Genomic DNA, 14,482 nt, shown 5'->3' with positions numbered 1-14,482 from the left:
GTCTGTGTGCAGGCATTAGCATGACAGTGAGGTGGTCTGAGGCTCCGATGTGGGGGAGGGGATGGGCCTTGTAAGCCCCCTTCTGAGTGGAATAAACTTGGTCCAAAGTGTTATTCCCACGTGTTGGAAAGTCAATGTGTTTGTATATTTTAGGAAACACACTCTTTGGGTCTGCGTGATTGAAATCCCCAGCCAAGATGAGAAATGCATCTGGGTGGGCTGTCTGCTGCTCACTGATGTGTGGATACAGTTCATTCATTGCCTCTCTCCTGTTGTTATTGTTGGGGCTGGGAGGCACGTAGACTGCTGTCATTAGTATGGCTGAATATTCCCGCGGGAGGTAAAACGGCCGACACTTAATGATCATAAACTCCACTAACAGTGAGCAGTATTTGCAGACCACAACAGCGTCACGGCACCACGCGTCGTTGATGTAAACACACAGACCGCCGCCACGGGTTTTACCTTCTTCGGCGAGCGCTCTGTCCGCCCGGTAACATGTTAGACCCTCGAGCTGGACGGCGTGGTCCGCCACGTTGTTGCCGAGCCATGATTCCGTGAACACGTAAACACAACACTCTCTCACTGTCCTCTGAGTAGTCCGTAATAGTCGTATGTGATCCAGTTTGTTGTCCAAAGAGCGTACGTTCGCCAGCGTGATGGAGGGAATAGCCGGCTTGTGTGGGTTTGCTGCTAGCCTGGCTCGGATGCCTCCGCGCTTACCCCGCTTTTGTCTGCGCTCACGCCGTTTGTGACGCCTCCACTCTGGGCGAGGTGCAGGGCAGGGGGTCGGTGGTGGTGTGGAGGTCCAGGGCAGGCCACAGGCGCGTAGCTCCTCTTTGTGTGCAGAGTTTAAGTCCAAATTTATGGTTTTGCTGATGTCGAGCAAAAACTCACGACAGTAGGTGCGCCTCAGGACAGGTAGACATGACGAAGACTTACAAAAACACTGCGACTTACACGACAAAAAACACGAAAACACCTCATTGTCGGGAGAGCGTGAAGCCGCTGCAGCTGTCCGCGCCGCCATCTTTTATCAGATGCTTATTATGAAGAGGTGTGTTGTGATTAGCTGGAAGGCAGGAGGCAAACAGAACACGAGTTACAATAAACCTGCCGCCTGAAATATTCACAGTAGAAAACCATCTGACATGTTTATTTATACGACACGCATACAATCGGTGCATGTTTAATAAGTTAAACTTACATGTCGTTTCCTCTGTCTGCGGCGCTCTGCTCGCCTTTCTTCCTCCATGAAACGAAGAAATATCGGCTGCCGCTAGATTCTCCAACTCTGGACTCTCTCTATGTGCATTTCCAGCCTTGACGTGAGATGCCTGATTTTATGGTCCATCAGTAATATCTCCGTCAAGCCGAGCATGAACACGGCGATCGCTTCCTTCTCCATATTAGCTTGGTGGTGTTGTTTTGTGCTCTCCTTATTTTTCACAGGGTTTGTTTTGTTGCTGTGTGGCGCAAATGTCACACATCACTGTCGCAGACGGTTGCATCTCATCGGTCCCCCTACCCCCCCTAAAACATGTGCAAATGTTCCCCTGGGGAAGGCAATTCATAGAACTAGGACAGTTTTTAGAACTGCGTTCTTAGAACCTCTCTGTCCGAATGCGCATATTATTAGATGATAGAGGACCAGGACCTCCTCCCTGAGCCGCTACCTTAACGCTGTGGAGCAGTTTGCTTTATGCCCCTGGTAGGATCACCCATGGCAAACAGGTCTCTAGGGGACAGACCAGACCTATGATGAATAAAAATAATGGATCCAGGTTTCCCTTGCCCAGACGTGGGTCACTGGGGCGCCCTCTGGAGGTGGATCACATGGGCAAGCACCTGGTAGACTCACCACTTGCAGGAGGGGCCACAGGGGTCTTGTGCAGTGTTGGACACAGCCCCTCCTGTGGACTTACCACCCTCAGGAGGGGGTGTCGGATGTAATGTAAGCTGGCCGGTGGCCGAAGGCAGGGACCCTGGCGGTCTGATCCTCAGCTGCAGAAACTAGCTCTAGGAACATGGGATGTCACCTCTCTGGTGGGAAGGAAGCCTGAGCTGTTGAGAGGTTGCGTAGTTAGATATAGTTGGACTCACACTGACGCACTTCTTGGGCTCTGGAATCACGGTCCCAAGAAAGGTTGGACCCTCTTCCATTCTGGAATTGCTCCTGGTGAGAGATGTGGGCATGCTCATTCCCCCCCGACTTGGCGCCTGTGCGTTGGGGTTTACCCCGGTAGACGAAAGGGTAGCCTCCCTCCCCCTCCAGGTGGGGGAACAGGTCCTGACTGTTGTTTGTGCTTATGCACCGAACAGCAGTTCAGAGTATCCACCCTTTTTGGAGTCCTTGGAGGGGGTGTTGGAGAGCACTCCTTCCGGGGACGCCCTCATTCTGCTGGGGGACTTCAATGCTCATGTGGGCAATGACAGAGAGAACTGGAGGGGCGTGATTGGGAGGAACGGCCCCCCTGATCTCAATCCAGGTGGTGTTTTGTTGCTGGACTTCTGTGCTCGTCATGGAGCATAACGAACACCTTGTTCAGACATAAGAGTGTCCACATGTGCATGCCGCAGTTTGATGATCGACTCTGTAGTCGTGTCGTCGGATTTGCGGCCGCATGTTCTGGACACTCGGGTGAAGAGAGGGGCGGAGCTGTCAGCTGATCACCACCTGGTGGTGAGTTGGCTCAGATGGTAGGGGAGGATGCCGGTCAGGTCTGGCAGACCCAAGCGTGTTCTTAGGGTCTGCTGGGAACATCTGGCGGAGTCCCCTATCAGAAAGAGTTTCAACTCCCATCTCCGGCCGAGCTTCAACCATGTCCCTTGTGAGGCGGGGGACATTGAGTCCAAATGGACGTGTTCCGTGCCTCTATTGTTGAGGCAGTCAGCTGGAGCTGTGGCCATATGGTCGTCAGTGCCTGTTGCGGCAGAATTCTTAAAATTGTTGGCTGACACCAGCATTAAGGGATGCCGTCAAGCCTGAGAAGGAGTCCTGTCGGACTTTTTGGCCTGTGGGACTCTGGAAGCAGCTGATTGGTATCGGCAGGCTAAATGGAACGCAGCTTCGGTTGTCACTTAGGCAAAAACTTGGGCATGGGAGGAGTTTGGAGAGGCCATGGAGAATGACTTCAGGACGGCTTTGAGGAGATTCTGGTCCAGGAGGGGAAAAGGACGGGAAAGTGGTGCTTCACCAACACTGTGGACAGTGGGGATGGGGGGCAGCTGACCTCGATTCAAGTCGGTGGAGGGAATACTTTGAAAACCTCCCCAATCCCACCAACATGTTCTGATGAGGGAGCAGAAATAGAGTGAGACGCTCGGTGATCCGAGAGTAGATTTGCTGTTCTCTGCATCGAGAGGAGCCAGATGAAGTGGCTCAGGTATCTGATCAGGATGCCACCTGGGGGTCTCCCTGGTGGTGTTTCAGGCACGTCCCACCAGGAGGAGACCCTGGTGAAGACCCAGGACACACTGGAGGGACTACATCTCTCGACTGCTCTGTTTTAATGTTACACGGGTGCATACAGGTATGCCAGCATCATAAATCCATCTGTCCACTCAGAACTGAACTGTATTTTCCTCTAGAGCCGCATGCAGCTGAAGATCTGTGGGTTGCAGATCCCTGTCCTTCATCGTAGAGCAGCATTCATATGGCATCACGCCCCCACTGCATCTCTGGGGATATTTGTTTGTTTACATTTTATCAAGGAAATGTAAAAGTCATAAACCACCACAACTTTCCAAAGCTGATGCTGAAGAAACACGGATGAAACTGAAGTCTTTGTGCAGCACTGAATTCATCATCCTGAGAAAACAAATATTCTCCTTCACTTTTCACATCACATGAATACTATGGTTTAATGATCAGTTATTTTCCCTTAAATCGAGACCATTTCTTTCAAAAGAAGGATGCCAGAGCAACACCGCTGGTTAAGTTTACCTACCTGCCATGGGTCTTGCACCATGAACTGCTATCCTTCTGCATGTTCCACAGTTGTAAAAACATCTGAACAGGAGGAACTTTTCCACTTTATTCTGATTTAATGTCTACAAACAGAAACTTATTCTTCTAGTTTAGTTTCACATGATGTGAAGATTTTAAAGCTTCACGTCCTGAATGTGGTTCAGATTGTTTCCACTTAAATGTCTGATGATGCTTAAACCAGTTTCTCATATTTTAGTTGTTTTGTGATTTGAAAATAAATAAAGTAGAAAATCCGTTGCAGAAACACTGGGAGGTCGCCAGTTCACCCAGTCCACCCAGTGGGAGGTCGCCAGTCCACCCAGTGGGAGGTCAGAGGTCCACCCAGTGGGAGGTCAGAGGTCCACCCAGTGGGAGGTCACCAGTCCACCCAGTGTTTCTTTGTTTTCTTCTCATTGAAGGAGTGTGATCCAACATGGGGCACTCACCGAGTCCTTGGAGGACTCCCAGACGTCCCTTCTTGTTGCGACCACGTTGCTCTAAGCAGGGCAGCCCGCCGACACGTGAGAAACACAGCTTCTTATTAATGAAGAGGAAGAGGACGGCCAACGCCACGATGAAGACGCCCACAGCCGACAGGAAGCCGATGGCCTCCGGGGTGACTGGCAGGAGGAGGGAGAGAGGACATACAATGACACACTGATCAGACCACACAAACAGACAGCCTGGATACATGCACGCACACACATAACACACAACACGCATGGCACATGTGATACACAGACAGAACGAGTGAGACTTTAGTATCAAGCTGTCCTCAGTGCCCTGCTCAAGGGCTAAGTCTGTATACAAACAACCACTAGAAACACATTTGATGGGAAGGAAATAAAAACATTTTCTTCACGTTAAGCTGCTGAATTAGTTAAAAATCACTTTTTAATGCTACTGCAGGAACCTGGAACAATAGGAGCGAATAACCAGAGGATGGCATCACATTTAGCTCCCGTCGTGCGGCTGCTACTCATAGTGTTCCTGCTTTTTACGCTCAGAGAGGAGCATTCCTTAGTGAAAAATCCCCCGAAACTTTCAAACTAAAGAACAAATAAACAATGAGCCATCAAATACACCTTCATGTTTGGGATTAAAATGACATAAAACAATATAAAATGAAATTAATTCAAAAAATTGTTTTAATTGCAAATTGTGATAGTACTTACACTGGAACTGTCCAAGTATATCTATCTATCTATCTATCTATATATATATATATATATATATATATATATATATATATATATATATATATAGGGCTGGGCAATAAAACGATAATGATATGTATTGCGAAATAACTTTTTCTCAATAGTAATATGAGACTATCGCGATAGAGCTGAATCTGAATTAAGCACCATGTGGAACCAATCACTCCGGGAACATAGTCGGTCAGGTTAGGTTGACGTACAGCACAGGCGAAGCTAATGAGCAGCACGTGTGTAGTTTGAGCTGCAGTAGCCGACTAGCCGACGCGGCAGCCGAAAAAAATGAGTGGTTCGTCTGGAGAACCGTCAACCATGGATGACGAGGTCACTGAAAAGGACACGGATCAACGTTCAAATGCCGAAGAAATTGTTGAAAGGAAGGGCCCAAAAAGTTCGGTAGTGTGGAGGTATTTCGGTTATTTAAAGTCTGACAAAAACAGAGTAGCGTGCACTGTAAACTGTGCAGAAAGCATGTTCCCACAAAGTCTAGATTTTTATTTTCTCTAATTTATTGCCTTAGAGCATCAGATTGTTGCATTTTATTTAATTGTCTTTGGAGGCTGCTTTAATTTGCACTAAGGGTTTCAACAAATCTTTATTTTATTTTCTTTTATTTTGTATTTAAAAAAAACAACCCAACAGACTTCTGTATATAAGGACAAGGAAAGATTCTGAGAATTTAATTTTAATTTCTATCTTATTCATTTGATATTGACAAATGCTTGTCCATTTTATGTCTGTTCTCCTTTCGAACTTGAAAACGTTAATCTATTTTTTAGAATTAATATTTGTTTTTAAATGGAGTAGACCAAACACTTTAGTGGTCTGTTTTGTTATTGTTCTCTTTTGAAGCTTGAAAGCTTCTGCCTTGACTTTTAGTTTGTAATATGTACCTTTTTTTTAAGTTATTTTAAACAGTTGCATTAGGTTCCTTCAGTACATCTGTCATGCTGTACCTATTGTAGGAAATAAATATTTAAATCAAAACAATCCTCTCACTTTTGATGATTTCACATCTCAGTTATGAGCAACAGATTATTTAAATTTGACAAATAGTGATTTGAGTTTTATATCGTGATATATATCGATATCGCCTAAAATGAAAATAAATATCGTGATATGAAAAAATCGTATATCGCCCAGCCCTATATATATATATATATAAACAAATACAAAAAATGACCAAAGCTAGCAAAAGTGGAAAATATTTCAACAAAAAGGGCAGAGAAAAAAAGAAATTAAATGGAATATGAAGTAAAATTAAACGAATAAAATTAAAATCAAATTAAACAAAATAAAATAAACCAGAATTTTAAAAGTAACTTTAGGGGCCTTCCGGTTATGGTGGACGAGTAGAAGACGTAAGAAAAAAGCCGCTTCTTCCCCCCTGACTCTCGTGTATTACCACAGTTTGTATCTTTAGGAAACCTCCGAAACAGAAAACTGGATAATTGGCAGGTGCTAGAGATTTTAATCCCCCCCACCCGAAAACTTTGTAATTATCCAATTAGCAGTTTTAATGATATTTTGACCATCAAAATAATCATAAAGGAAATTAAATTAAAGGAAAAACATGACAGGCTAGTTGGCAGGGAAGCACTAAAAATACAATGAAGTTAATTTAGATTCAATTATTTGCTGCAAGACGGATACTTCATATTTAAAAACCCATCTCTCTTTTTAAATACTTAAACAATTAATTATCTCATGATTATTACAAATACAAAACTTAAATACAAAATAACCTCTTCCATGAAAATAAAATTCATTTATAATCTGTGGAGAAACAAATCAAATCTCAGCTAAAACTTAAAAAACAAAATGGCCGCTCGTTTTTTTATGATTTATTGTATTGCGAGCATTATCATCATTAAATCAGAAGTAAATGGTAAAATAAATTAGGTAGGCTCGGAAACAAAACATAGCGGGACCTCACATGGTTTATTGTTTTATATGAACTAAATGTAAAACGGTCACAAGCAAACCACTGTGGAGATTTACAGCCAAACAACGGCTGGAAGCATCTTTAAAATTAAATAATCACATTTTAAAAGGTAGAACTTTGTGTAATAAGATATCAAGGAGAGGTAAAGGTTCACTATTGCTGAGTCATGCTTGCAGTCTTATTCACCATCACTGTCCTTGCTCAGCGTTTTTCACCAAGAGCCCAACGTGGAGCTTTCTCCCTGGAAAACCACTTTTCAAGTCCTGAAGTCCAGCTTTTTATTCTATCAGCTGTTCTATTATAAAGTATCTCCAATCATGTAATCTCATGTGTAACATTTCTGGTGGCCTCCCACTATTAGTTTTATTTAAAGGTGTTTTCAGTGATTTCACCAACAATGTGAAGGGAAACTGATCTGACTACCAATCCTCCACGTCATCGTCTCCTCATGTAGCAACACATGAAGTCTAATTCATCTCCACATCTGTAGACTCACAGGTGAAGCTTTAGATTAGTGGGGAAACATATATGATGCTATATGGTTGCTGCTAGTTAATCTTCTGATATCTAGAAAATGGAAATATTTCTCTGATTGGATTGAAAGCCGTCACCCAGTCTGCTGCACTAGAAATGTTCCTACTGCAAAGAGGAGGATGAGTCCCAAACTACTGACCTGACCTACGTTACAGAGACAGCTGAGAACCACTCAAATCAGTCTAAAATAAATACTATTTTTATTTACTACTAATACTTCAGAACGATTTTTAAATTATATAATGTTTTTTCTCCACAATAATCAATTAATTTAACACTCAGCTGCTCATCTCCTTCCTAGGGGGCCACCTGGACATGTTCAGGTGGGGTGGGGAGGGGGACATTTTCAGGTGGGGCGGGGAGGGGGACATGTTCAGGTGGGGCGGGGAGGGGGGCATGTTCAGGTGGAGAGGGGGGGGTCTGGCAGAATCTTCTTCGGCTGCTCTTGTGTCTATTCGGAACATGTGTGATTTGTTTTAGCAGCTTGCTAATCATTTGCCTGCCTTGATTATCTGACTAAAACAACAGTGAAATGAATAAAATCCAGAGTTTTCTTCAGAAATTTGAGCTAAAATGGGAGCAAAGTGAGCTAGCTTATATGGACAAAGTTTAAAAGAGACAACAAGCTGATGTTCCACAACTTTCCATCAGACAAACTAACCGACCACCTCGCCTCTGGAAGAACTGGGTGACGCACTGTCCACCCTTCTGTTCTCTCTCCAGTCTCAGCTTTTTTCTTTTCTTTTTAAACTTCCATATTTTTGAGGCATCCTGCCGTCTTACCATCCACTCGCTGTCTGTCTGTTGCTGCTCCTGATGGAGCAGGTGGACTGAACCATTTAAGGGAAATATAGAGAGAGGGGGGGGGGGGGGGGGGTTCAGAAATGTTTCCAAAACAAAGAAACTTAGTGATACCAATGCATTGTAACTCAAATGTTTGCGTGATTGTAAGTTTATCATTGAATATTAGATCATTTTGTTAGTATTATATTTGCATTGAGGGCTCTTCTGGGCCCCTGTCAGTCATGGGCCCCTGAAATCCTTCCCCTTAACCCCCCCTTTTCGGCACCCCAGACTACAGTACTCAACAGGTACAAATCTGACCTACTTTTGGAGTTCAAAGCAAGCTTCTCAAATCTCGAGGCCAAAATTGGCCAAGTTCAAGTTACCATACATGACCATGGCAATCGAATTTTGTCCCTAGAGTCTCATTCAGACTCTACCAGTGAGCGTCTGCTTAGTTTGGAATTCATGTGTGAGAAGCTAGCCGCGAGCAATGAAAAGCTAAGGGCTAAGGCTGCGGACCTGGAAGCTCGAAGTCAGCGAAATAACGTGCGTATTGTGGGGCTCCCTGAGTCGATAGGGGGTTCCCGGCCAACTACGTTCTTCGCCGACCTGTTGACACAGCTACTGGGTGAACAAGTTCTGCCATCTCCCCCCCGAACTAGACCAGGCCTGCGTTTTCTGGCCCCCAAGCCTCAACAAGGCGAGAGGTCAAGACCAATTATTGTCCGGTTCCATAACTACCAAACTAAAGAAAAGGTCCTACGGGAAGCTCTTAAAAGAAGACCCGGGCGATTGTATGTTCCCACCCCCTTTTTTTCTCAGCAGACTAACAGCCCAGGGTGTCAATGAATAGTAGAAGCACACGTTTTATCTCCTGGAATGTTAAAAGGATGACCAACACCATTAAGGTCAATAAAAATCTACGAGAGCTCAGGGGTGAACTCTGGCCACGCTGGAGACTGGACTGGACTGGAGTCATTTGCAGCTTGTTGGACCTGTTTGTCAGTAAAATGTGGAAGAAAAGTTCTTGTTAAAGTGGATCTGATAAAAACTGGAGCGAGTTAAGACCCTGTTGTAGCCTGATCTGACAGAAATGAGCACAATGTCACTTTACAAGATGCTGTTTAATGGTAACCTGCACCGAAACAAGCAAAGAAAAAGAAGCTTGTGGTTTCTTTTGGGACGGGGGTGGGGGTAACTGTCTAGCTCAAGGTAAAGTTACTTTTTTTCACATTTTGTTCGACACTGATGGATAGACATGAAGCTGAGGTTGCTTTTTAAATAACAGAGATTATGTGTGGTTTGGGAGCGGGTGCAACGCAGTGTCCTGTTTCCAGGGCAACATGTTAGAGAGCAGAGAGCAAACAGCGAAGCGAAAGCATGGCAAGGAAGGCAGCGTGGGTGTGCAAAGAAGCAATAATTTACACTAGTATTCATTTTACTCTCATCGTCTTTCTCTTCCTCCACCATTCATCTAAACACCCACACCTCACAGATGTATTTCTTATTATTTCTGATTTCAGCTTCTAAGAAACATTTTTCTTTACATTAAACCTTCTCATCTCTCCACACAGACAACCTGAAAGAACAGAAAACCTCACAAATATTTGTAGCTCACTGCTTCTTCATAAAGATGATTTTGTCTTAGAAAACTTATCGTAGTGTTGTTTATATGTTTTTCAGCCTATAAGGAGAACTATTGATTTCTAGTTTGCTTCTTCGTTGTGTAATGCTTTATCTCAAACTGGGGATTTTGCATTTCAACAGGTCTGAAATGAGGTCCTGAGCTGCCACCTTACCACGGTGGAGGTAAGGTGAAGAACCTAGGAGCTATGTTGTCGGGGGCTTTATGCCCCTGGTAGGGTTACCCATGGCAAACACGTTTCTAGGGGAGGGACCAAACAAAGCACGGCTCAACGGACACCTACGGACCCAGGTTTCCCTTGCTCAGACGTGGGTCACCAGGGGCTCCCTCTGAAGCCAGGCCTGAAGGTGAGACACATGGGTGAGCGCCTGGTGGCCGGGTCTTTGCCCATGGGGCCCAGTCGGGCTCAGCTCGAAAGGGTGACATGGGCCCCCCCTCCCGTTGACTCACCCCCTGCAGGAGGGGCCATATGGGTTGGGTGTAGTGTGAACAGGGCGGCTGCCAAAGGCGGGGACCCTGGCAGTCTGATCCTCGGCTGCAGAAGCTAGCTCTAGGAATGTGAAATCTCACTTCCCTGACGGGGAAGGAGCCTGAGCTGATGCTCGAGGTTGAGCGGCTCCAGCTAGATGTAGTTGGACTCACCAGTCAGATGGTGGGGGAGGATGCCGGTCAGGCATGGCAGACCCAAGCGTGTTGTGAGGGTCTGCTGGGAACGTCTGGCGGAGTCCCCGTCAGAAAGAGTTTCAACTCCTATCTCTGGCAGAGCTTCAACCATGTCCTGGTGAGGCGGGGGACATTGAGTCCGAATGGGCTTTGTTCTGTGCCTCTATTGTCAAGGTGGCCAGCCGCAGCTATGGTCGCAAGGTCGTCGGTGCCTGTCGTGGCGGTAACCCCTGAACTTGTTGGTGGACACCTATAGTGAGGGATGCCATCAACCTGAATCCTAGCGGGCCATTTTCACCTGTGGGAGTCCCGAGGCAGCTGATGGGAATTGGCAGGCTAAGTGAGACGCGACTTTGGTGAAAACTCAGGCATGGGAGAAGTTTGGAGAGGTAATGGAGAATTTTTAGGCCCAGCCAAGGTGTTAAGGGGATCTGGTTTGGTGGCCTCAGGATTGGGTCTCTGCTCTTTGCCGATGATGTGAAGGGTGGAGCGCTCTCTCCGGGTCTGCAATAGGGTCCTGCCCCAAGTGGAGGAGTTCACGTATCTTGGGGTCTTGTTCATGAGTGAGGGAAGGATGGAGCGGGAGATGGACAGGCGGATCGGTGCGGCGTCTGCAGGGATGCGGACTCTGCATCAGTCTGTTGTGGTGAAGAAGGAGCTGAGCCAAAAGGCAAAGCTCTCGATTTACCAGTTGATCTATGTTCCTACCCTCACCTATGGCCACGAGCTGTGGGTAGTGACCGAAAGAACAAGATCATGAATACAAGCGGCCAAAATGAGTTTTCTCCGCAGGGTGGCTGGGCTCTCCCTTAGAGATAGGGTGAGAAGCTCGGTGATCCGGGAGGGGCTCAGAGTAGAGCCGCTGCTCCTCCACATCGAAAGGAGCCAGATGAGGTGGCTCGGGCATCTGGTTAGGATGCCCCCTAGACACCTCCCTGGTGAGGTGTTCCAGGCACGTCCAACCGGAAAGAGGCCCCGGGGAAGACCTAGGACACGCTGGACGGACTACATCTCTCGGCTGGCCTGGGAACACCTCGGGATCCCTCCGGGTGAGCTGGTGAATGTGGCCGGGGAGAGGGAAGTCTGGGTTTCCCTGCTTAGGCAGCTGCCCCCACGACCTGACTCCAGATAAGTGGCAGAAAATGGATGGATGGATGGTTGGATGGATGGATGGATGAACCTTGAACCAACCAGAGACTGGGAGCAGATTATGATATAATACCAGCAAGCAAGTCAGTCTAATCTAAAGGAAAATAAAATAACATAATTTTAGAGTTTATTTTAAACGAAGGAAAAAAAGTAAAACCAAAGAATGCAGCTAAAAGTTTAAAGATCACCAATCCATTTATTCTAACAAAGCCAGATGGAGTCTGCACCATCTGCAGGGGCATGGATGCTGCATTCTTCTGCAAATGGGGCTTTCAGACAACTTCTGTTTGCACATTGTTAAATATATAAGATATGTACCAGTGGCTTAACAGTATGGTCCATAGAGGACAGTCTGTTCGGACCCAAACGGTCGAGGTGGATCCGCAATAATCTGAACCTCCTCCTTAATGGTCTAACAGACATCTTGTGACCCCTGAACAGAATAAATCTTGTTAATGTTTTAGGTAAAACCTGCCAATATGCCAATTAGAAAAATAAAATGAAAAACGAAGCTGAATATATGCAAAATGTTGCTGACTTGTTAATTTAACTCATTCCTCTCCACTATCCTCTTCATCCCCCATCTTAACTCAACTCTCCAGATATCATTCATCTCTTTCTCTTTTTTAGGTCCCATCTGGGTCTACAAATCCCCATTGACTTTTCCCTGCATATTTTACCACGCCTGACAGTAGCAACAAACATGAACTGTTAGAGACCTGAAACATGAACCTGAAAAATCAGATTTCTGCAGCAGTTGCTCATAAATAATAAATATTTTCTTCTGCCTGTCATTACAGTTGTTTTTACTTCATAACGGTGTGAGAAATGACAGAAAGTAAGAAGAACAAAATGTTTCAGTTTAACATCAACACCCGAATGCCGATCTGGATGGTGTGTTCAGGTATGTCTGTAAAACGGAGTTTCCCCTCTCAGCTGCTCTGTTGGTCAGACACTAAGCTCAGTGTCGGAAGCTCTGAGCCTCCTACTGTCTGCATCCAGATGGACAGGAAGAAACCCTGCGTCAACGTCTGTCCACACACACACAGGACTAAGCAGGGCTTTAATATTATCAAATATCTTTCATGCACTCCCTGAGAACATGAATATATGCTGGATAAATCTGAAAGAGACCAGAGTTGCACCTCTGCAGCAGCTAGGAAGCAGCTGGAGATGAAAATAACTGAGATATTGATGAATGTGCAAATGTAAGAAATGCAAGGCCTGATGAATTATTGTGATCACGGATTAAAAGGAAGCCAGAAGTCAGGAGGCATCAGATCTAAAGAGGAAACTCAACCACAATTACAAACAAAACTCACTGTTTTTATCATGGATGTGACAGACTCGGCCGCGAATGGTTGTTTGGGTCTGATTTGTATGCAGCTGCTGACTTTTGTAGCCTCCACTTTGAAGTGAGGAGCTCCAGAAGAAGGAAGGGAGCACTTTGATGTGAGCATCGGATTAGGATGGAGAAAAAGGCAAACATAGAGCCAAGCCAATGCAGCCCACATGGTTTTCAGCTCATTAATGAGATGTGAGTGACGATGATGATGAAGAAAACAATGCTTTATAGTGTTTTTCCTTCTTTTACAATCCTTTTACAAAGAAGCAGCCATCGTCTCTCTAGTGAGTTGTAAGGTCACTTGTTTATGTTCATACTGAGTTTCAGACCCTTTATCTACTTTTTGTTTATAATGTAATAAAGACATTCATGGTAATTCAGTTTATATTACAGTTTCCATTCCTAAAGCATTGGGATGCTGTGTGAAATGTAAATAAAGCCAGATTTCAATGGTTTATGAATCCTATCCATCCACATTTTATCCCCAGTAGAAGAGCAACATGTCAGATGATGAAACGGAGACATTTCACCATGTGATGGATAATATGAGCTGATAGTGAATCTAATTCAGCAACAAACGTAGCAACCAGGCTAAAAACACCCAGCTGATAAGCCACGTGGAACAGTAGATGTACATGGAGGCCAGAAGAGGTCTAATGGTCCTGGTCCAGTTCATAGAACAACACAAACCTGGGTGTGATGTCTCATTAAGTAGAAATGTGGTCTGCAGCAGGTTTCATGTCATTTTTGGCCCAGCAGTTTGTCATCCACAATGTTACTGTTAAACTTTCACTAAATGTGAAATTATATTATTTCCAGAGACATTCTGGGATTCCTAGAGGCCAGGACACCAACATGGCAGCCAGGCTGAACCTCCACACCATGTGTTGCTTCACGGCATCCTCGGACTCAGACGTCAACAGGCACCCAGCGCTCAGCCCTGGCATCATCTGCAGCAACACAGTTATCTCTGGGAATGTTCAAAGCCCACGTACGCAGCAGAGCTGTGATTATAGCACAGTGCAGAACCTACAAACAGCTACACATGTAGCCAGGCTGCTGCTGGGACTGCCAGTGTTGGTACAGAGGCAAAGCACCAGGAACCTTGGGAACAGTTCTCATGCACTCCAGTCAAGCATTCTCATCAGGAATAAGACCAGCAAAAAGGCTGTGCTGAGTTGGAGGAGGAAGACGGTGCCGATACCACATTTCTGTCAGAAAGCTTCCAACC

At 45.5% G+C, this 14,482-nt stretch overlaps 1 protein-coding gene across 4 annotated transcripts in view; it reads right to left on the bottom strand.

Moving 5' to 3' along the window:
- Positions 1–14,482, bottom strand: part of syt16 (synaptotagmin XVI) — a 56,684-nt gene that overhangs the window by 27,182 nt on the left and 15,020 nt on the right. For 3 of the 4 annotated variants that reach the window (XM_041971926.1, XM_041971929.1, XM_041971928.1), the window contains exon 2: positions 4,417–4,653. In XM_041971926.1, coding sequence (XP_041827860.1) covers positions 4,417–4,653 — 237 coding nt within the window. The remainder of the gene's footprint in view (positions 1–4,416; positions 4,654–14,482) is intronic. The other variant, XM_041971927.1, reaches the window with a different exon arrangement.

The sequence above is a fragment of the Melanotaenia boesemani genome, chromosome 20 (assembly GCF_017639745.1).
Source record: "Melanotaenia boesemani isolate fMelBoe1 chromosome 20, fMelBoe1.pri, whole genome shotgun sequence".
Lineage (NCBI taxonomy): Eukaryota > Metazoa > Chordata > Actinopteri > Atheriniformes > Melanotaeniidae > Melanotaenia > Melanotaenia boesemani.
This window is presented reverse-complemented; position numbering and strand designations above follow the sequence as displayed.